General features: G+C 29.1%; 1 protein-coding gene across 2 annotated transcripts in view; it reads left to right on the top strand.

Annotated features, from left to right (window-relative positions):
* LOC117174149 (leishmanolysin-like peptidase) overlaps nt 1–24521 on the top strand; it is a 680179-nt gene that overhangs the window by 616434 nt on the left and 39224 nt on the right. For both annotated transcript variants that reach the window (XM_033362964.1, XM_033362962.1), the window contains exons 5-7: nt 8361–8472; nt 10974–11155; nt 23189–23392. In XM_033362964.1, the coding sequence (XP_033218855.1) occupies nt 8361–8472; nt 10974–11155; nt 23189–23392 (498 nt within the window). The remainder of the gene's footprint in view (nt 1–8360; nt 8473–10973; nt 11156–23188; nt 23393–24521) is intronic.

Here is a 24521-nt window from a genome sequence, read left to right as displayed (position 1 = left end):
AAAAGAATAGTTAAATCTATATTTCATAATAATCAGCATTCTTGTCGAAACTTCATAAATAAAAAACTCGCGGTGAGGGCAGCCCCTGAAAGATTCGTAAAATTACACTGTATCATCCACGTGAATCCGAGGTCTCTTCGAAGCCAATGAGTTATGCAGAGTGGGTATGAGGTGAACGTAAAGAGGAAATTCAGAAATTGCAGATATTAAAAAGAGAGATAGAAGAGAAAAGTTGGAAGACCATCCTTGATTGTTCTTTTATCCCAAGAGACGGGAATGAAAAGAGTCATGGGTAAAAAGGTATATCAAAAGTACTTTGAACTATCTTTTCCTTAATTGAATTTATTACGAAATCCTTAAGTTCTTTGTCACCACAATTATGTACCTCTGAATAATTTACTAAATAAACTGCGACTATAATTTATACACCGAAATAATTAAAGAACACCCAACCTATTTTGCAAAGACTGCATTATTTATTTCTTGGGTTAATTAAAAAAAAGGTTTTGCAGGAATTGCAAAATAGGTTCTTTTGAATATTCAGGTGTACTCTCCTTTTGCTACGTTGCTCGCGTATAAAAGATAAATGAGTACGAACGCAGGATAAGTTTGCATAGCATTATACGCTGTGACGGAGAGGTGTGCCAGTAGTGGCTTACATAAGATGAATAAAATATTTAAACAATTTTTCATAATGGTTCGTCCAAAGATTATGTGAGATATCTTTTCGGAAATGTAGAATCTCAATCTTGAACTATAGGGTTACTTAAAGATGTTCGATTTATCTGAATTCCCATTTAAAATTGTTTATTATTGTAATTTTATTTAAAATTGGACTTCGTCGATTTTCATCGAATCTTCACGCTTTAAGACTGCCTGAGTCAGAAAAAAAGATTTTTACAAAGGTTTTTGACTGCATGTAAGTCTGCATGTATCATTTATGTAGGCTAAAAGACATACACGTAGTCTACTTAGCCCCACGCGTCAATTTTCTATATTGGTATCCGAAAAATATTGAAAAGAATAGGAAAATCAAAACTTAACAACACTTTCATGTTCAGCATTCTTTTTTAGATGGGATGAATATACCTTGATTATAGTGGATGACGATATGAAAAAGAAAAACACAATTTTCCAGAAGCGTCGAAAAAATACTTTGATTTAAAAAGCCAATTTCACACGGTTCATACTTTTCTTTAAAAAAGCAAGTGTCGGCTTAGCAACCTCTGATTTTTTCCTTGACTTTATGTTAGATTCATAGTAGGGTGAGTGACCCAGTGAATGAACACTTAAGGAAATCACTAATTACAACTAGTCCATTTCACGTTATAATAATTGATTATTCTTACAAAACTTTTGAAAATGGATTCTTAAGAGTTCAAATTTCAGAATCCGATAAACAAATTTTGTTTTTACCAAAAAGCTTTATAAAAAATAATTAAATAGTGCAAAATTAATGAAAACACCAGTGAATGAACACTGTGAGCCAATGAATGAACAGTAGAGCACCAGTGAATGAACACTATAATCACTACAAATTAGAATTAGGATTAAGGTATAAAATTACATGGCCCGTGTGGAAAGATTTCGGGGCGCTGGCCAAGCGCTGGCCAGACCGTCTTGTGTCTGGTCAGACGCTGGACATACGGTCTAATAGCGCCGCTGGCCAGAAGTGTGACGCCTAAACCATGTGATGGACTAGATTAGACGGCGCTGACCAGCCGCTGATCAGCTCGTCCAGAATAGACGAGCTGATCAGACGCTGGCCAGACGTGTAACGCTTTTACCACGCGATGGTCTAGATTGGACCGTACAGAAAGAGGAAGGGAAAAAGTATCAGAACTTCACAGATAGTACACTACCTTTTAAATCAGAATTTCAATATGCTTTAGAAAAAATTTCAAGTTAAAATATTCAGTAGTTTATTTTTTATGACAGTTTTCGTCACTGAGGTAAAAACTTATCCCGGTGTGGCAAGTATTTTATTCTATAGATGCGTGGCAAGCAAGGATTAAATTGGAATATTTCAGTTCAAGATTCATCATTTATTCGTTTTTTTTTTGAAAATTAATTTAGTTTACTTTAAGTTCAACTATTATATAATATTGATCACAAAATAGCAGGAAATTCACGATATTAGCCATAAGTACGGCCGTCCTACGGACGCCGAGTGATACGCGACAATTAACATAACCTACAAAATCATTGATCGATATCGATTTTTTATCAAGTTTTAAATACTATTACATGGATTCTTTTCTTATTGTATTGGGTGATTTCAAAGCAGGATATTTTGACTGATGTGTTGATAACAAAATAGCAGCCAATTCACGACATTGTTCATAAGTATAGCCATCCTACGGGCGCAGAGGCATAGGCGACAATTAACATAACATAACATTTTTCTCAAATCATTATTGTCCATCTTCGTTTTTATTAAAAATGTGGCTAGAAATAGATTCAGTACGATGTAAAGACATATATAAAATCTTCCTCTCTGGTCTTTTGTAGGTTAGGTTGCAATTTCAGAAAGAATCAATTAATCTTACCTCATATAAGTGGATATTATATTCCTCAAAAATTATTAAAAAAATAGTGTGTATACAAACCTAGACATGTGTCAATCTGACTTCAACACAAAACTTTCCTGCAAACTTTAATATTCTTTTAGGTTTTCCCAATCATTTCTGTCTGCTGAAGATTACACCATACACTGTCACGATTGTACTTCCTATTTTCAACCGAGACCGTCTGAGAGGGGTCCAGCCACACCGCTTCGATGAATCTTTGAAATTTTTGCAATCGAGTCCGTCTAAGAGGGCCAAGGCCAGCACCCTATCAGACCGTCTTAAGTAGACGGTCTAGATTCGGTCTAGCCAGCCGATCTCTCTAAATAAAACTGCCCCGAAATTTTTCCACGCGGGGGGTACATTACAAAATGAGCAATTAAATAATGTAAAACATTAGAAAGCGTTGCAAAATTTATTAAATATATTATTGCGATAAAAATCACAAGACATTTAGATGTAAAGAAAGGAGGTAATATAAAAGTTGAACACACAACTAGGTTAAGTTTGCCTAATTTTTTATAGCAATATTTATTTTTAAAACATTTCTAGCAGTTCTTTTGACCTTACAAAAAATACAAATTTTCATTTAAAAATAGATAACTCTTATCTAGTGACTACAATAGAAAACTGCGATTTTTATTACACATAACATTTGTAATAGAGCACCTTACTATGTTGCTTTAGGTTAAATTAGCAAATACAATTATAAATCACAGTGTTGTAAAAATGGAAATTCCGTAAACATTTATAAATTTATATTGTCTAGTACGCAGTAGTACCTAACACGAATTAATGTTTTTCGTAGTTAAAAAACGTTTTCTAAACGCAAAAAAAAGCATTAAATTTCTAACCACAAAGTATCCTTACCTTTAATTTAGTTCGTGCGTACTTTTTTGATGTTCTAACCAAAAAAATATATATTTAAACTATAACTATTTATAGTTTATATTTATAGCTTCGATATTTATAGTCACATTAATTGAAACAAACTTATTTATATGTAACGAAACAACAGCCAGGTCTCCGTAACCTGCTGTTCATTCACTGGACTTGTGGGGTGACAGGTTTGCTCCAATAAATGAACACAGCGTTCTTTCACTGGAACACGGGCAATTTAAAGTTCCAGTAGGTGAACACTCATTTATTAATAAAAAAACGTACTTTTTGGGAAAAAACCCTGTGGAAAATTGAATAATAATATCTTACAACTATAACTGCACAGCTTTGATGCAGAAAAGGTAAAGAATTTTTTTGCAAAAGCAGTGTAAACAAGGAGTTGCTTAGACACGTATGTTATAGTGGCCGATGACTTTCTTACCATCACTCACCATAATCGATGATGCTTCACATTCAAGAAATTTTTAAAATTATTCACAAGAATTTACTGCAATGAATTGTATATTAAACTCTTCAAAATTGCTTCAAGATTTCAAATATATAGAAATTCATAAAGACATTAACTTTTAAAGGTTATATTTATATATTTTTCGCAATAGTGTTCATTCACTGGTGACTGTTCAGCCACTGGATCACTCACCCTAATTTTAATAAATGTTCCACTATCATTCAAAGAAATTGGAACATTTTTGGAAATGACTATAGGCTAGCCTACATTTGTTGAAAAAACTAAAAAATAGATTTTCTGAATAAGGCTAATTTTTCTTGATTTGTTGTTAGATCCACGGATTTTTCTTTTGCGTATTGTACTCAAGTTTGATGGTTTTTTCATCAGACGTGCTATCTTTTATTAAATTCCTGAGGAATGTTTAATGAAAATTGCGAATCTTAGAGCAATTCAATTACAGAAATCCAAATCGTTGACGTTCTATTTCAAACGGCGGAAAAAACGAGAAGAATGGAAACGCGCGATTTCACTTAACTGCCCGACAATAACCATTAGCCATCCGTATTGAAGAAAATCTCACGAAATCGCTGGATTCTATCTTCTACCAATAGATCCACGGAAGAAAAACAGTTCATCGTCTTCTATCAAGACGCTGAAAGTGACTATAGGAAAAAGGGAAAGAGGAAACTCGGCTTCTATTCTTCCTGGAAGGAAATTCGAAAGACACCGCTGTATATGAAACCGTAGAAACGCCACAAGACAGTAAATTGACTGGAAGGTTTTGGACTCTATGTAGTGTAGACATCTCGCTGATATATTTGTACAACCAAAACTCCTCTTTCAAAATCATTACTTTTAAATTTATTGTAATATTTTTTAAATACATTTTTTTCTGAACTAGGGAACTTCTCCCTTTTCCCCCTTTTTCGCTCAAACGCGAGCTGAATAATGAAACCTAAGAAGAAAATTTATTTTTCGTTGAAATTTAATTATTTTTAATTGAAAATTTTACTATTATAATTCTGATTTAGAATTAATACTTGTTATTTAAAAATACTACCATTTGTTTGTACTTTGTTAAAAATTCATTGTCTTTTTTTGTGGAAGATTATACGGTTTTGTTACAAAAAAGTCTTTTTTTTTGCTGATAATTGATCGTTTTTAGTTGAATACCAACTTTTTGATTGAAAGTTACAAGTTCATTGTATCAACTAACGATTAATCTATTTAGTAGAAAAATAAACTGTTTTGTAAAAAATTCTATTATTTTGTTTAAAATTGAACTATTTGTTTGCAAATTACCTTTTGTATTGCAAATTCAATTGCTTTGTATAGAATTCGCTTTTTGGCTTAAAAATTTAACAATTTAGTTCAAATTTTCTTTTTCTCTTGTCTGGAAAATCTTTTTTGGTAGAAAATTAAACTATTTTGTTAAAAATTCGTCTTTTTTGTTTAATAATTCATTTCTTTTGGTAAAAATGTTATCTTTTTTGAATAAAATGCAATTATTTGGTTAAAAAACAATCTATTTTGGTTAAGGATTTTGAAAATTCGTCTTTTTTGTCAGAATTTAGCTGTTTTTTATTTTTATTTGAATTTTGTTGTTGTTGAAATATGATTTTACACATTTTTTGTTTAAATATATTTTTTAAATTTAAACTCCATTCTAAAACATGGATTTTTTTGCTCGTTAAAGATTCATCATTTTATTTGAAAATTCATCTCTTTGATTAAAAATTTAATCATTTTGTTGAAAATTCGTTTTTTTTTAATAAAGTTTTATTTTGTAATGAAGATTGAAATATTTCAATTTTGGTTGAAAATTAATCTTTTACGTTTAGAATGAAACTATTTTATTAAAAATGGAAAATGCAACTATTTTGTTGAAAATCGTCTTTTTCGATAGAAAATTTGTCCTTTTGGATTAAAAATTCATCTTTAATGACAGAAACAGTTATGGGTTGTAAATTTATCTCTCTTAGTCGAAAGTTAAACTGTCTTATAAACATTTTTTGTTTGATTTAAAGATTCAACTATTTATTTAAATATATTAGTAATTTAGTAATGTCCGACTTTACTCTAAGTGTCCGAAATTACCTCGTTTGCCGCTATGGATTATATTTTTATTTTTATATTTTATGCGCGCTGAATTAAAATATTTTCCACCTAATAGATATTGAATATCAAAATCTGCGTAAGCACATATGTGATCACTTTCCGAAAATATTGGGAGAACCTGATGACGTTTCACGAGTATTACACGAACGAGAGGCATCTGCTTTAAAGCAGAATAATTTAATAACGATAGCACGAACAGCACTTGATAATTACCAAATGAGACAGATAGTATGTGCTACATGCGATTTAATGATCACACGAACATTTAGAAATAATTTGTTTTTAAAATAATTAAAAGATCTTGTTTATTGTATTACTTTTTATATTTGCAATAACTTTCACTTATAATGTTGTTTTTATTTTATATATTGAGTTAGTTTCATTGTATTTAAAACAAGCAAGACTATCTGACGTACGAAAAGAATGTTTAGATCAAAATTGCTCTACCCAAAAAGATCAATTATTTTACTTGAGAACATTTTTTGATAAGACGAATATTTTTTGTTTTAATCGTCATAAATTTTAAAAAAATACAAAATTCCATTTTCCGAAAAAACTATGCGAGAAATGAAAAAAATAAGATAAAACATTATTATTCTGAAGAAGATGTACAAATTTCCTTTGTACCATTTTTTAATAAGATATGTATATATTGGCAACATCCGATAATGAAGTCAGGCGCTTGGCGCTATTGTGTAATTCGAAAAGGTTTAAAAACTGAACTTCAACCATTTTTAATATTTTAATCTGAACTGAGAATTGTCTAATAAAAAGAACACTAGCTAGCTCGAGTTAAATAAAATTAACATTGTTAAAAATTATTGACAAAATTTAGGAAAATATTCCCATTCTGAATCGTCTATGTAGAAACTTCTTCAAAAAGTTTTATTTAGGAATTATACAATTGTTCATTTAATAAAAAATATTTTCCATAGATATTTTTTTTAATTGAAACGCATCATGTAGATTTGTAGAGATCTTCAATATTTCAATATGTTTTAATTGAACGACAATAGGTTTATATAATAATCACAACTTTTGCCAAAAGAAAAAGGAAAAAACATAAAACTCTGAATAACTATTGTGAAATAAACAATTTTAACCTGAAATATTTTCTTATAAATATTGCCTTCAGTTCTCTTCCAAAATCAGTTAAATTTGACAATGGTAATATGTTTCTCGATTTGACAAATAATTATTAACCATTTTCGTTTTTGAACTGGAGATATCTAAACTGTATATCCTTAAGATTTCAATGTGAAATTCTACCAGTTTGCAAGAATGAAAAATTAAATTTCCCTGCAATTGCTAATATTTGAGTTTTAGTCTGTTTGTTTTGGGAAAGTTTTTAAAGTGAACGTTTTCAATGAGAATTAAATTGATTGTATAATATGAAAATATTCTTGTGTAGAGAATTTGAAAATTTTCAGATTTTGACGTTGTCGATTTAAATTTGTTTAATTTTAAATTATAATTCATTTTTGAACCTCCTAAATTTGAAAACGTATTATAATAAACGTTTAATTTACGAATTTGCGAATTCTAAGAACAATCAGTTGACTGTTACAAAATTTTGAATTAATTATTTTATTTTGAAATACGAAGTGTCTGGTGGACCCGAAATTCGGGATGAGTATTCCAAAATTTTTCATAAGCTTGGCTCATCGTCCTAAATTTTCAGGGCCACTATTTCATCCCCCTTTTTAACACCCCCATTTTTCGGGAAGACTACACACAGCCATTGAAATACTGTTCTATTTTGAATTTTTTGAAATTCAAATTATTTGATCTAGAATATTTCATTTATTTTGTCCCCACTTATAAATTGCAATTGTTCTTTGTTTAATGCTTTACTTCCCTACACAGGTTTGAATATTTAAAATTTAAAATGATTTATTCTTGAAGGTTTGAGTCGTAAAATTTGAGAGATTTATGCGATTTAATTTTTAGATGTTTATTATATTTTTGTATATTTCTTTTATCTACGCATGAATTCCTAAATTTAAGTGAATCTTTCATAATTTTATTTTCGATAAGCATTTAGTTGAAGGCTTATTTATTGATGAGTGGCAGTCATGCCGCAAAACAGACGATTTTGTCTTGCACAAAGCGAATCACCTCATTTGTAAAATCCGACAAGTCGTTTCAACCCCAAAACCTCTATTTCATTTCGAGTGGATGTGGTTGTACAGTACACTGTACTTAAATCCCTTAGCCGATTCTCTACTGATTGGCAACACACCTCCCATCGGATTAACCAAACCAATCCTCAAAAGCACTCAACAGATTAAAAATTAACGCCTTGTTTTTCTTTTCTTTGCTTTTAGAAAATGTGAAAGCAGTCAGGTTTTCGTTAAGGATCACCATACTCATTGTATAGACACGTGCCGATCTGTGACTATGTGCGGTGAAGTTGTTGTACCCAATGAACATCTTGATGTGAGTATAAATTCATACCGTAATATGTAACATCTTTGGATTGTTAAACCATTTATCTGTCATATTTTTTCACGAAAAAAATCGAAATTATAAATGAAATATTAATTCTGGGAAACAAACAATCTATTTGAGAAATATTAGTCAAGTGGGTGTCACGCGCTTACTACTCTTCTTCTCTTCTCTTATCACTCTCCAACCCTTCTATCCCCTTTTACATCCTTTTAATCCCTCCAATGCTTCTCACATACCGCTCCCAACTTCCACTCCCCCTCCTCCCCCTCCTTTGCCCTCACACCACTACTTTATTTCCCTTACCATTAAAATGTATCAATGACGAATGGATGCATAACCGACTGAAACTATAAGGGTTTACGCCTGGGGCTACATTGACCTCAAAATACATTGAGAAATCAATTGTACTGGAACTTGGAATTAAGAACAGTTTCGGACATAGATTGTAGAGGCTTTGATTCTGAATCCAGATTGTTCGAACGTAAACAGGCAGGGTCGCGTGAATAATTTCTATTGAATTTGGACTGATAATGTAACCTGATGAACCACACACGGAGAGTGTAGACTTCTTGCTGTTTGCCACGCTTGACTGAGCAGCGCCTCCAGCGTACATTACTATTTTTTTCTAGTTTTACCTCCACCACCCCTCCACCCTTCAAAAGGAATGTACATGTTATCGGAACATGGATTTCTCGTTTATTCTACGTTTTTTGCATTTCTAATGGAAGGTGACTTCTTTAAGAAAGATTTTTCAGTCAAAACAAAAAAAAATTAACCCATATTTTTAAACTTACAAGCCAAACAACGAATTCTCCACAAAATACTTTAACTTTTAACCAAATAGTAATATTTTCAAACGCAAAAGATGATTTTTTCAAAAGTCAGTTAAATTTTCAACAAAAAAAGTTAATTTTGAACTATAGGAGAGGAATTTTCAACGATAAAAGATGACTTGTCTATCATTAAAAATGAATATTCAATCCCAAAAGATGAATATTAAAAAAAAATTTGAAAACAATAGTTGAATTTTCAACAAACCAGTGGAATTTTCAGCACTAAAAAAGATTAATTTCAAACTAATAATTGAAAAGTCATATTTTTAGATAAAAAAATAATTTGTAGCAAATTACAAATTTTAAACAAAATAGGTGAAGTGTAACTGAAAAAGATTAAAAAATTTAATATGTAATAATATATCATAAAATTCGTCAATATTGGATGAATTTTCAGTATTTGAATCTTTAACTAAATAATAATAATTGTCAACCAAAAATGGAATAGTTAAATTTTCATTAACCAATTAGTTGAGTTTTCAATCAAAATGGATGAATTCTCAACAGAACATATTACAAGTAATATTCCAATAATCAAACATTTTCATTTAAATAAAAAACTGTACGATTCAACCAAATAATGCTAATTTTAAGAAAATGGATAAATTTTGAATTAAAGAGATGAATTGTTAACAAACTATATGAATTCTTAACTAAAAGTGACAAACTTGCGACCAAAAAGTTTAATTTTTAACTAAAAAGATAATTGATCAATAAAAAATGCAATGATTGAACTTTCCACCAACGAGATGAATCTTCAAAAACAAAAAAATTAATTTTTAACAAAGTAGTTAAATTTTTTACCAAAAAAGATAACTTTTTAACATTATAATTGTATGTTTAGCGAATTAATTAAAATTTCAACCAAATAGTAGAATTTGTTACAAGCTGAGTGAAATTCCGAACAAAAAATATGATAGTAGACTTTTCAACCAAAATGAATGAGCTTCTCACCAAAAGTAGTTCAATTTTCTTTTTCAGTTGTAATAATTCGATTCGCATTAAGCAAAAAAAAAATTAGAAAGGAGAACTTGCTTGAGAACATGAGGAAAAAGAGGAAATCTTTAAAAAAGGAGAAAAGGGGGAATATAGGAATAGGGCAAACAGTGTGAAGTCTGAATATAAAAGCAATCCTCAAACTTTTAAATTTATTATTCAACAACTTTTATGTCAAATCATCTGAAAAATGTCAGCTAGTGTTATTAATTTTGATGAACATTCTAGTATCCGTTCTGTTGGGTGTTGAAAAAAACCCCGAAAATGATTTTTAAAAAATAAGTATTAAGAAAAAATTCAAGTTTTTTTAAATCCGCTTTTTAATTCCTTTATTTTTTGTATAGATAGCTTACAGTGTCCTCTAAAAGCCCTGTAAACATCAGAATGGTATCTATATTATTTTTTCGAAAAATAATAAAGAGCGTACGCCGTGGCATTGTATGCTTAGCGCCAGAGAATTCTAAAGTTTGTGCATACGAGTATAATATTCGCAATATTCTCAAATTCTCAAATTCAGATTTCCATTTAAATTAAAAATAATGAATTAAGTCAAATTAAAAAAGAAAAAATCTGAAAAGTGAATCATGAAGCGCATTTTACGCTCTGCAACTTTGATGGGTTTCTATTTGAAAAGTGTAAATTTTTATTTTTATTTTTCAGGTTTGTAGAACGTGCAATGCAACCGGACATAAATGTGGAGTGGCAGAAGGAAGCGTTGCTGGTGCGGGGATCGATGGGGCGGATTTTGTATTTTATGTCTCTGCGATGCAGACCGAACGATGTCACAAAGGCATGACAGTCGCTTATGCTGCTCACTGCCAACAGGAATCTGCTCTGGATCGGTAAAATATTCACTATGCATATAAAAGCATGGTGCCTCATTTATAGTCTCACATAGTGTATGTTTCCACTTATTTTATAATCTGACAATTTAGCTTTTAATATGCATTTCTTTTTCAAAATAGATTCTACTAGCAGGTCAGATTTTTCTTCTATATTTTCTATGTAAGCTATGAATTAAGATGTTCCTTTCATGGTTCTATAGAGCAAAGTAATAGCTCAAAAGCGTTTTTTGTTAAACAACAAAAATAAGAATAGCATGCACGTAAAATATGGTACTAACGTAATTTTCAATACTTAAGCCTGTTCAAAGTACTTCAGAGAATGAGAATGGACCATAATTTTGGTATATTATCAAGCCTCTTATGGGGCCCCAAAGAGCCGCCCATGAGTACTACTTCAGAGTTTAATGCAACAGTAAAGTCATTGATCACATTAAACAAACATTTTTTGAAAAAATAATCTTGAATGGACACTTTATAATTTCTACTTGTTTCTAAGTAATTTTTCATTATGTGTTTAAATAGTTTTAAAAAATTGTAAACAATATTTGTATGTTCAAATACATGGCTCATTGAAGAAAAATATAAAATATTTATTTCTTTAGCGATTTTTGAACAAACTTGAATATTTTTACGTAACTTTTGATTTATTACTGTTCTCCTTATTTTAAAACAAGTTTTTATTGTTAGAGAAATTGCAAATTATTTAAATCTTTTGTCTGAAAATATGTTCAAGTATCTATTTCTTTCTTCTTTTAAATTCTTTATCCTTTTTTGTAGTTTAAAAAGAACTCAAAATATTTAAATTAGCTGAAAATTACTTATAAATATATTTTAACATTCAGGAATTCAAAAATATAAATTTATTAATAATTATATTGTTTAGTGCTTTGTTAAAAATTCATCTGTTTACTTTAAAAATTGATCTCTTTTGGTAAAAATGTTATCTTTTTCTTCAAAAATGCAAGTATCTGAATGAAAATTAATCATTTTTCGTTGAGAAGAGCAGAGTTTTTGGTGGAATCTAATTGCCTTTTATTTGAAATTCACATCCTTTTTGATAAAAATTCAACCAATTGGTTGAAAGTTGAACTCCAATGTAAAAAATATATTATTTTTGTTTGTTGAAGATACCACTTTTTTAAAAAGTCGTTTTTGTATGAATTTAATATTTTTACTGAATATATAACTATTAACTTTCAATTGAAAATTGATTTTTTTTAGCTGAACAAAACTATTTGGTTAAAAGCTAATGAATTAGAAAAAAATTCATATATTTTATGGAAACTTTATTTAAAAAATGAAAATTGAACATTTTTGAGAGTAGAATTATATTTTTAAATAGATATTTTTTAAAGATTCATCTTTTTGTTTGAAACTTTAACTATTTTGTTAAAAATGTTTTTCTTTATAAATTAAATTTTGTAACTGAAAATTGAATTGTTTAAAAATTATTATTTTTTTAGTTGAAAGTTAAATTATTTAGTTGATGATTAATGCATTTATTTAAAAAATCATCTATTTTGTTGAAAATTCTTGATTTTAAATTAAAATATTATTTGGTTGAAAATTGAACTACATACTTTTTTTTGAGATTCATATTTTTCTTTAAAATTCAAATATGTTGTTAAACATTCGTTTTTTAATTTTTAAATCCATGTTGAATCCATGTATTTTTATTTGATAATTCATTTGATAATTTTGTTTGATATTTTATTTGATAATTTAGCTGACGGATTCAAAGTTAACTACTTTTATGGAAATCCGTCATTTCTTTGATTGAAAAATAATTTTTTGACCTCAAAATTTAACTCTTCCATTTGAGTTAAAAATAAACTTTTTTAGTTGAAAATTTAAATAATTCGTTAAAAATTTATGTGCATGTATTGTGATGAAAATTAGTCCATTTTGATAGATAAGCTTCATTTTAATTTTTTTTGTTTAACATGTTACAAATTGGTAAAAATTCATCTATTTTTTTGAAAATCCGTTTTTTTGTGGAGTTCAGCTGTTTTCTATGTTAAATTATTATATTTTTTTATGAAATATTCTACAAAAAAATCAGATCGGTTGGCAATTTAGAGAAAGCATGATTTTCTATAGTCAAAATGATCTATGCAGAAATCGCAGTGTTTCCTCTATTCCCCTCCGTTTCCTCTTTTTTCTAAATTCCTCTTTTTCCCCTATTCTCGGAAAACTTTTACCTTTTTTAAATATGCGCATTTTAGAAATATAATGAAAATCGAAAATAGAAGTTATCAAATATGAAAATGGAACATTTTTAAAATACATAGTAATTTTAAAAGATAGTATTAGAGAGTGAAAAATTTCAATTAAAATGTACAAAGTTGAATAATTACAAAGTATAATATTCCGAGGAAATCAACTGCAAAGTTGAATGTTCGACCAATTTAAATTCAAACGTTCAAAATTGTATCACTTGAATTTTAAATCTTTATAGGAGTGTTTAGTAGTCTCAAATCTCAGTTTTAAATCTTAGTAATAAAAAAGATTTAAAACTAAGTTATTTAGGATTTAAATCTAACTTTAAAGCAAACATATCAATACAAGCTAAATATTTTTGAAATCGAAAATATTTTAGGCGCTGTTAAATCTTGGAAAGATATATTTGATTACATTTAGGTATCACGATTTTATTATTAATGATCGCATTTTTAAACCAAAGAATATTCTGGCTTATAAGAACGATTTTAAACATTTATAAATATTTTATTTAACACTATTTAAATGCATAACTTTTCTCATAAAAAGATAATTTTTTCTGCATGTATAAATTAATGTTCAATCTTTCTCATGTTTTCGCCGTTTTTTGTGATAAAAAAACTCATCAAAAGTGTAAATGTTGTCAAACTAATTCCTAATAAAGAAATATGATTCTGGCTGTAACAAAATGATAAAAAAAATGCTTGCCCTTTCAAGAAGAAAGGCTTCTTTTATGTCTGTAGTCAACTTTATGATTCATTATGACGCAAATCTTGTCATAAACGTGAACCTTATAAGTCGACATTGTTGCATTCCATGCACTTGCAACTGCTTTTCATCGCTTTTTTCTTCTGCCTCTTGATTCTTTTCATTCTTTGAGATCACTTTTTTTAAATTACTACTACCCTTCCTTTTTATTTCTCGTTTTTTTCCTCTTTTGTTTGGAAACATTGCATGTGTTGTGTACAACGTTGGTGTTTATTATCATACATTAAAATGAACTATTGTGCGTTCTAAGTGAAAATGGTATTTTAAGATTGTAAGTTTTATTTTTTAAATCAAAAGATTTTTATATGAAATACCAAATGTCCGATGAAAAGCGCTAACATAGCTTATTATTCTCTATTTAGTGTACAGTTTCTTTGAAATCTAATGATTTTGTAATAAAAATTACAATTACTGTGATTTTTTTAATAAAAAATATGAATTTTTGACCAAAAAAACCGGTGTCAAAACATGATCTACATTTGTACAACATTTTTTTATCTTTTATGAACTACACTGATTTTCAACATTAAGAATGTTCAAAACATGATTGGTTTTTTAATGCTTTTTATTTAAAAATACTAGCTTTTGTGTAGAGCGCCAAATTAATCTAATTTTTGTAGTGAAATGTAATTTATTGAAAAAGGACCCCGCACTAAATGTATGGGAAAATGGCTTTCTGTGGATTTAGCTGAAACTTTGTAATGTTTAAGGTTATAAGTGCCGGATGAAATATCCGTAAAAAAAATCCAAAAAATGGACAGTTTTAGCGCTATGCGGCGCTAAGCGCTCAAGATCAGTGAATAAAACGAATTGCAACAGATTTTGTTACAAAAGCGATGTCAACATAGAAATAACGGTTCAGATCGTGGTCTGTCATATTTTCGCCTACACCGTTGACTCATATGGCGCGCTTCTCAAAACGATCAAACACTAAGCGTCCAAGATTTTAACTTGACTAATTCATCACTTTTCTAAAGACAGAAATGGTACCCAAAGTATTCTTAGTAACTAGTGCGTACATTCCGATAATTACATTTCATTTTCAGAAAAATACGAGCCAACTTGATTATTTGGGCACCGGATTCGAATTCAGCAACCCCAAAATAATATAGATATTCTAGTGTAGTCTGTCAAACAGACAACTTTTTTTGTGTGCCGGTGTAATCGTTTAATATATTTTTTTCTGAATTAAAAATATTTGTCTGTGTTCAAAATGATTCCGAAGAAGTTTCTATTGATTTCAATAACTTAAAAGGATTTTAACGTGATTCAGGATATATTTAAAAGATCCAAGGAATTTTCAGGATTTTGCAAAAGTTTCAAGAGATATAAAAAGATTTTAATATATTTCCAAAAATTCAAAATATTTTAGAGTTTTTAAAAAAATTACAAGGGATTTGATTAGATATATGCCAATTTTAAATCTATTTTGCTAAATTTGTCCAGATTTCAGGAAATACTGAAAGGTTTCATGTAATTTCGTGGAAATTGAAAATATTTTAACTTATTTCAAAGAAGTTATTTACAAGTTTTGCGAGATTTTATAGCATTTGCAACTTTTTGTAATATGGTTTCAGTAATGTATTGAGATTTCAAAGAATTAAAAGAATTTTAGGTCATTTTAAAAATTTGCAAGGAATTTTAAATGGTTTTTTGTAAAAAATTTGCTTAGTATTTTAGAATATATTGACCAATTTTACAGGACCTTCCAGGTTTGAAAATATTTTAAAAGATTTCAAAGAATTTTAACAGATTTGCGAGCATTTAAATGATTCAAAAGGATTTTTTATGCTCTCAATATATTTTAATACATTTTCCAAGATTTCGGAAAATGTTATCAGGTTTCATGAATTTCACGTGATTTTATAATATTTTAAGGAATTCCAAAGAAATGAGCCACAAGAATTGAAGGATTTCGTATGTACCTGTAGTTCCAAACGTTCAAATGAACGATATATTTTTCCACATTCCTATTTTTTCCATAAATATTGTTCCAACTGTAATTTGAAATATGCATTATAATTATTTTCCAATAATAAATTATTTCCAGTATAAATAAACGTTTAGCTTTTTTTTTAATAGAAAGTCATCCGTAACAAATTTTGTTAATTTAAACGTTCAAAACTTCAAGCATATGATTTTGTAGGATTACAAATATTTTCACATTTTTCAAGGTATTTCCGAAGATTTTAAAGAGTTTTTAAAATTGCCAAGGGATTATCAAAAGTTTAAAAAAGTTACAAGGGATTTCAAAATATATCCAAGAATCTGTAAAATGTTATTATAAATATTCCAAGGAATTTGTGATAGATTTGAACATTTTACAGGGCTTCTAAATAATTAACAAAATTTTAAGTTTTTTTTCAATATTTCAAGAAGTTTTCACGAGTTTGAAAACTTGATATCAATCATTTGAATAGATTTCAAAGGATTTATTTTACATCATGTTAAAAGATTCCAAGACATTTCAAGTGACTAAAAAGATTTCAAGGAATTTCCAAGAATTTGAGAGATTTTAGGTTTTTAAAAAATTGTCATGAGTTTTTAAAATAATTTTTATACTAGAATGTCGAAAGATATGAAACAATTTCGTGGAATCTATGAGGTTTTTGAATATTTTAATAGATTCCCATCGATTTTATTAGATTTTTTCAAATTTTTTATTAGATTCTGTAGATTTTTTCTCTTAGTTTTTTGTTTAATCCATCTTGAATTCTTTTAATCTCGCTTTTAATTCTTAAGCATTTCATCAAATTCGATTAAATTTCATAAAATTTGAATAAACTCATTTCCAATATGCCTAATTCAATACTTTTGTTCATATTACATCCTCATCAGAAAGGGTATTAGATTTGCGTAAAATTTGCCCCCCCCCCCAGTTTTTGCAAAATGTCCACGTTTTGAGACCCTCTAAATCCAAAAAACAGATTTTTACGAATGTGTCTGTCTGTATGTATGTATGTTTGTCTGCCTGTCTGTCTGTCTGTCTGTCTGTCTGTCTGTCTGTCTGTCTGTCTGTGAACACGATAACTTTTGAAAAAACGAATCTATTAGATTGCCCTTTGGTACACTCTTTTAATGTCCTAAACTAAAGGTCAAGTTCTTTAGCCAGCCATTTTGAATGAAAATTCAAAAAGCGGGCTCATTTTGAATATTTTTAAGACCACTTTTTAAAAATTCAAAAATTCTTTATACGGTTATTCATAGAATTTAAAAAATTTAACAATTTATCTTTAGGACTTTTTTTGAAAAATCAAAAATTACTAGAGTTATAGCATTCTCAAAATTCAGAAAAACAAACTAAAATGAACGATTTAAACTAAACAACGCATGATACGAAAAAAAGTCTCGAAAAGAAAAACGTTGCTTTTTGAAAGACATACAAGATTATGATAACAACTTTTTCAATTTGGTCAAAAAGTTGATAATTCAAAATTTGATCGTGCAACAAATTTTTGAAACATTTTTTCCAGATGTATAAATTCTATGCACGCTTGTTCATAGTACTTCAAAACTTAAACACTTTATCCTTCTGACTTTTTTTTATAAAAAGAAAATTATCAGAGTTAGAGCATTTTCAAAATCCGAAAAAACAAACTAAAATGAACATTTTAAGCCAAGCAACGCATGATATGAAAAAAAAGTCAGGAGAAGAACAACTTTGCTTTTCGAATTTGCTTTTTTCATTTGGTCGAAAAGTTGAAAATTCCAAATTTGATCGTACCAAAAAGTTTTGAAACCACATTTTTTCAAGATTGAATAATTCTATGTACGGTTGTTCATAGTACTCAGACACTGAAACAATTCATCCCCATGACTTTTTCCTATAAAAAGAAAATCATCAGAATTAGAGCATTTTCAAAACGCAAAAAAACTTTTAGCCAAAAAACGCATGATATGAAAAAAAGTGAAGAGAAGAAAAACTTTGCTTTTTGAAAGCCCTACAGGACTATAATAACATCTTTTTTAATTTGGTCAAGAAGTTGAGCACTCCTAATTTTACCGTACCAAAAATAATGAAAAATCCAAAAATTCCATTTTTTGGTCAAGTTATGCAAGATACGGAAAAAATAAAAAAGCTCAAATTGCGCGCCCTGGAAAGAACTACAAATTAAGAATGAATCGTTACAAGGTATGAACTTAAATTACCAGACAAAAGTTGTTCGCCCAAAAAGATATATAAATTTATTCTTTATTATTTTTCGAAAGGACGAGTAGATTTTCTTTTAATCGTAAAGCATAAGATTAAAAATTAAAAAATTAACTTTTTGGAAAAAGCAAAGAAAAGACGAAAGAGGACATAGGCTCCTATATAGGACCCTATACAGGTTCCTGTATTATACCCTATGCAGATGCGCAGTAGTTTTTATTTAATCGTAAAAAACAACATTAAAGATAACAAAAATTGTAAAAACAAGGAAATAAGAATTAGTATGATTCAATTTTTATGCATATTATGAATTGTAACGATATACATTTATTGAAATAATACATGTTTCGGAGCAGCTTAGAATACAATTTAAAGCAAAATAAGAAGCAAATACAAAAATAATCATCATAAATACAATTTTATTTTTATTTGCATTTTTTCAATAAGTAATCCCTGGCAGAGTTACATGAAAAATGTATTATAATTGATATAAAAATGTTGTGTATAATGTAGAAAAGTTGTCAGGTTGAACAAAATCGAGTGCGAAGCATGAGATACGTGATGAGAATGTGTTCGTCAAAGCCAAAAGAGCTTTAACAAAAGAGAGTTCAAAATCACAAAATTACAGTTGTCGGTCCGTTCACCTTTGATTTTAAAAGGTCTGTGCCCGAATGCGGAAGAAATGCAAAGACTAAGCGCGGAGTGCGATTGCCCTCAGTTGCGTGCCGTAGGTGCGCTCAAACTCTCGAGCTAAGCTTTTTTAACAAAAGAGAATTCACAATCACAAAATCACAGTGGTGGATGTTTTGAGTCTTAATTTTAAAATGTTTGCGCAAGAATGTGAGAAAATATAAAGACCGAGCGCGTATCGCGAGGTAAATAAATATTCGAGTGCGAAGCGCGAGAACCTACAGTCGCGCGCCCTAGGCACGCTCAAACTTGCCAGCGAAACGAGCCGCGCACGTAGCGCGCGATGAGAATGTGCCCGCTTAGCGAGCAGATTTTTTTAAACTAGTTTTCAGTTCACACACTTTTTATCTAAATTTACCTTCAACGTGTATGAATATCGTCGAATTCTTATCACATCCCTTAAATTCCTCTAAATTAGCTATAATTTTACTGAAACAAATAGAATTTAAAATTTTTTTTAATTCATTTCAATTTAGTTGGATTTAAATTGAACTGTTTTCAGTTTTATGAATTTATTCTGAATTCGTTCAATACCTGGGATCTTTATTAATTTTCTCGAGTTCTTAAAAATTATATCTCTCAAACGTCTGAAGTCACAGTGTGTTAATAAATAACCACTTTTATAAAAGTTCGATAAAAAGTTTTTTTAATGTCGGGTTTTTACCGCAATATGCGTTAAAAGCCGTTGTTATAATAATAAAAGTATGTAAGACAATATACCGATTTGATCAACTTTAACCCTAAAAAGTCATTTCGGGTCAATTTGATCCTGTCGAATGACTAAAACGTGAGATTTTTTTTCAACGAGCTAGAGAATGAAACTTGTGACGTCATCATAAATCGGTTTCGAATGTAGGCTATAGCTACCGTTGCTTTCCCGATGAAGGCGAGTGTCGTTGTTTTAGTAGCTGTTCGAAGTGAACGTAGGGTCACTGTGACCCTGGTGTGACTGAATTGTAATTTGTGCAGAATTACAAGTGTTTTGTTTTTTTGTGAAAAAAATTCAAAAAGTATTGAAAAAGTTTAAGTGCAGTAATTTTAAAATATGGATTTAGTTTTTACTTAAAATTTTTAATAAACTTGTAATATATCAGTAATATCAGTAATATATCAGTATACATGTGTACCAATTGTGCGAAAACGGACTAATTGCACTTATTGACTTGAGTACAATTATGTTTTTATAAAACTACTTCTATTTTTCTGACGTTTAAAAGCTCTGCACTTTATAAAAATCAATAAACTGTAAAAAAGTATGGATTTTATCCATAAAAATGCCTTGACTTTCATTTAAAAAGAGGCCCTTTTCCAGTATGTAAAATAAATACCGTTTTCAATTAACCATTTATGAACTAATTTTTACGCTAAATTATCATATTTTTACATTAAAACTGTATATGTAATGAACGTAGCTACTTTCTATTACTGAAATATATTTTCCGATGTTTCAACTTTAGTTTGAAATTTTCGTGGATTTTTGAGAACATAATCTTTTAAGGGCACCTCAGCAAAAATTACGCAGGGTCACAGTGACTCAGAATGACTTATTAGATCGAAAATAGATATGGACAAACTTAAATTGTAACGAGCTTTCATAAAAGTGGGTATTTTTCAACACGCAATGACTTCGGACGTTATAACATTTTTTCCTATTAATTAAGACTGCTTTAACTAATATTCCAACTATTCTTGCCTGTAGTGCACAGGAAATATGCCATCTCGCAGAAGCTAAAACTAATTTTTATTTTACAAATTTGTTAGAAAATCTAAATTCCGAAATGAGCGCTTTGTTTCCTAAACTATATGAGATAAATAATTTTCATTTTTTTGTTGTTTTACCATAAATTAAATGCAGTCGCATTTTAGGTAAGAAAAATTTAAAGTTACATGCTCTGAAGTGAGGAAATATTTGAAAAAACTGATAAATACAACAATTTTTCACACTTATTTAAAAATTTCAATAGGTCCCGGATCTCTAAAGATTTTTAACGTTCAGATACTTTTTTATGACATACTACACTGTTTAAACTACAAAAGCACCCCTTTGAAGTAATTTTTACAAAAAATTAGATAATAATCTGAAAACAAAAAATAAACGTTGTGGTCATTAAAAAATCCATCCAGCGATTCTGTTACTTTTAGTCTCAAAATATTCGTGAGGAATCAGTGAAATGATTTCAGAAGAAAAATGAGAGGTGCAAGCCTTTTTGCGTTAAACTCAGTCGAAGATCACCGTCATCCATGATATGGAATCTTGCTTGCTGCGATATATCGAACTCTCTTCGTACACATAGGATATTGCATATATTAAATTTGGCCATCACTTTGCATTCTCCAATGTCGATTGGACATGTTTGATGATGGAAGGCTTTAATTATCACCATGCTTCATGATCAGTGAAGGGATACTGGATCCGACTGTCTCGCACAATCCTCTTCTACATTGTCAGAGATTCTATATGTGCACTAGCTAGATCGATATTATTAAAATGACAATAGCTCTCTCTCTCTCTTTCCGTCGCTTTCTTTTTCTTTCTCTTAATATTCTAAGGCGAATAATGTGTACAGTGTTTTGATAATTTTAATTTGCAAAAGTTTCTATTTGCATAGCGTTAGTTTCACTATAAATAATCGCTGATGAGAAGGTCCATATTGGCTTTAGAATATATTGATCCTTAGTAGTACAAGAAATATCTTGAATATTTTCTCTTTTTTTATGTCATTGTCTCTAATGAGCCGGAAAGGAGGGAATTCTGAACCTTTTATTTTGATTTGTGATTTTTTTGTGCTGTGATGTTGGTAGATGAAGTATTCGTATGAAAGTAAATTTCCTTTAAGTCTTAAGGCCATGTGAAGAGTGAGTCACGTGATCAGATTCCTATCTTACTGCCACCTTTCTTATTTCCCAACTTATGACGTTTGTGTGACGTTTTGTGTGAATATAAGTTGTGAAATAAAAAAAGTGGCAGTAAGGTAGGAATCTGGTGACGTGACCCACTCAAAACATGGCCTTAAATGAATTTTTAATAGGGCATTTTTAAATATTCTAGTTGATTTTCAAGAGCTATACAAATTTTCAAAAAATTTCAAAATATTTCAACAGATTTGCAATATTTTAGCGCATTTAAAAAATGCCAAGGAATTTGAAATAAATCTCAACTATATAAAGAGATTTGAAAGAATTTAAGGTATTTTTTAAAAAATTCAAAGGAATTTCAAAGATCTTAAAATGTTTGGAAGTATTTCGAAAGATTTCAAAGAATTTGAAATATTTCAGAGTATTATAAAACATTGCTGAAAATTTTCAATAGTTTAAACTATTTGAAGGTATTTCAAGAGATTTTAAAGATTTTAGGTTTTTTTTTAAAGTCTCAAAGAATTTTAAAGAGCTTTAAGATTTTTCAAGGAATTTTAAAAGATTGCAAAAGACTTAGCTAAGGGCATTCTAAAAGATTCCAAGGTCAATTTTTATAAGATTAAAACAATTTCGGAAGATTTGTAACGATAATTGAGAACCTATAATATTTTATATTTTAAAAGCTATCAAGGTATTTTAATAAATTGTACATAATTTTATAGAAATTAATTTTCAAGAAGTGAGGGATTTCGAAGAATTTCAAATATTTGAAGAAACTTTCAAAAATTCTTTGCAGTTTATTTAACTTCATTTTAAATGTAACGTTAAACCTTAATAATTCACTTGAATTTTTCTTAATCCACTCAATTATACTTTATTTATTAAAAAAAAAATTTTCAAAGTAATCTTGAAGTTTTTTAAACTCACCTTGAATTCTCAGGGATTTCATCAAATTTATTTTAATTAACTTTCATTTTCTAAACTTCTTTCAAGCTTTATACATTTAGCTGCCTTTTTCATATATGTGAATTATTTCCAATGCACTTAATTTTTTTTTAATATCACATTCAAAGTAACATTAATTACAATAATAATGCATAATAGTAACTTTTAATAACTTTGTGGGTTAGGAATGAGTTACTTTTTCATTTGTAAACGATTCTATGTTAAAAAATGGACACAATTAAAATTGTGGTCTGTAAATATGAATGGTCAGGGAATATGAAAAATTAGTCGGGAAAAAATGAGGAAAAAGTCAGGAAGTTTTGCGGCCACAGTTTATTGATTTATCTACGACAATGTGAAAGCTCTTTTTCTAAAGATTAAAATCTATGAATTTGTTGCAGGCCTATAGCTGGACATGCGAACCTTTGTCCTGGCAGTATTAGCACGAAAACTCAGGAGTTGGAAACATTACTGAGCACAGTTAAACATGAAATCCTACATGCTTTGGGGTTTTCTGTGAGTCTCTACGCTTTCTACAGAGATAAAAATGGTGAACCCAGGACACCAAGAAGATCTGAAACCGGAAAACCACCACTCAATGAAAAGTGAGTATCTGGGGCATGACCAGGAATTTTTCTAATTTCTTAGTTTTAGTAGAAAACCTTACTCAGTCTGAATAGAACTAGAAAACCAAGAAAATGCGAATTTTTCAACAACGAACAAAACAAAAGAAAAAACGAACAAACATTCTATAAAATTAAAGATACCATCTAAAGATCAAACGAAATTCCACTCTCGAGCTGAGGGCGTGCTTCATTGAGGCAAAAAACTTTAGTCAGAAAATTCAAATTTAATGAAAAAAATTTGGAATTTGACAATATAAAAGTGACATTAACCCAAAACTGGAGCAGGATTAGCTTCGGATTGCGATAAAAAATTATATTTTCTGTTGAAAAAATAATAATAATAATAATAAACTTGCTTCTGTGATATTAGGTTTCTAAACGCGAACAAACGAAGTTTGATGCAAAAAAGTTAATCAGTTTCGAGAAAATCGATCGAGAATTTTAAGATTAAAATTTCATGGTTTTTCCAATCCCGATATCACATTATTAGAGATATTTTTCGTTAAGAATCAGGAAAAAATACGAATTTTTGTGAATGATAATCATAAATTACTTATAAATTATTGTATAAAAATAAGATTTTGAAAAAATCTGTTTATCGCAATGTGTATCTGATTTTTTTAGTTAATTTTTGATGCAATAAATCCATTTTCTACCCAAACGTTGGTTCTTATCTAGTTCTGTACTGCCACCCTTTAAATATTTTTTGAGTGATTTCAAATTATTTAAACCCAAATTTGGTCAGGGAATTTTTTTTTTAATTTTCAGAATAAGTACGCTTAAGTTTTCGTGTTCCCAAAAATTAACGTTTCGATTTTTTTAAAATCATTTTAAGCCAAGTTTGATAAAGGCAAGTATTTTAAATAATGAACTAATGCAAGATTCAACGAGTACATTTTGAAATTCTTTTTATAATCCCAATTGGAAATTTTACAGTTTGAAGCAGTTCTCATTTTAAATTGTAGTATTTGAAGGACTTCCGAACCTTAAAGAATATGCCATTGTATAATTACCAGGTGTATACATATGAAACCGGTATTGCCATTTAGCGGCCAGTAGGCACACTTGTAGGCACTGTCGGAACTTACCATTTGTGCTAATTGGCATA

The sequence above is a fragment of the Belonocnema kinseyi genome, chromosome 6, assembly GCF_010883055.1.
Source record: "Belonocnema kinseyi isolate 2016_QV_RU_SX_M_011 chromosome 6, B_treatae_v1, whole genome shotgun sequence".
Classification (NCBI taxonomy): Eukaryota; Metazoa; Arthropoda; class Insecta; order Hymenoptera; family Cynipidae; genus Belonocnema; species Belonocnema kinseyi.
Note: the sequence above shows the minus strand (reverse complement) of the source record. Positions and strands in the feature narration are given on the sequence as shown.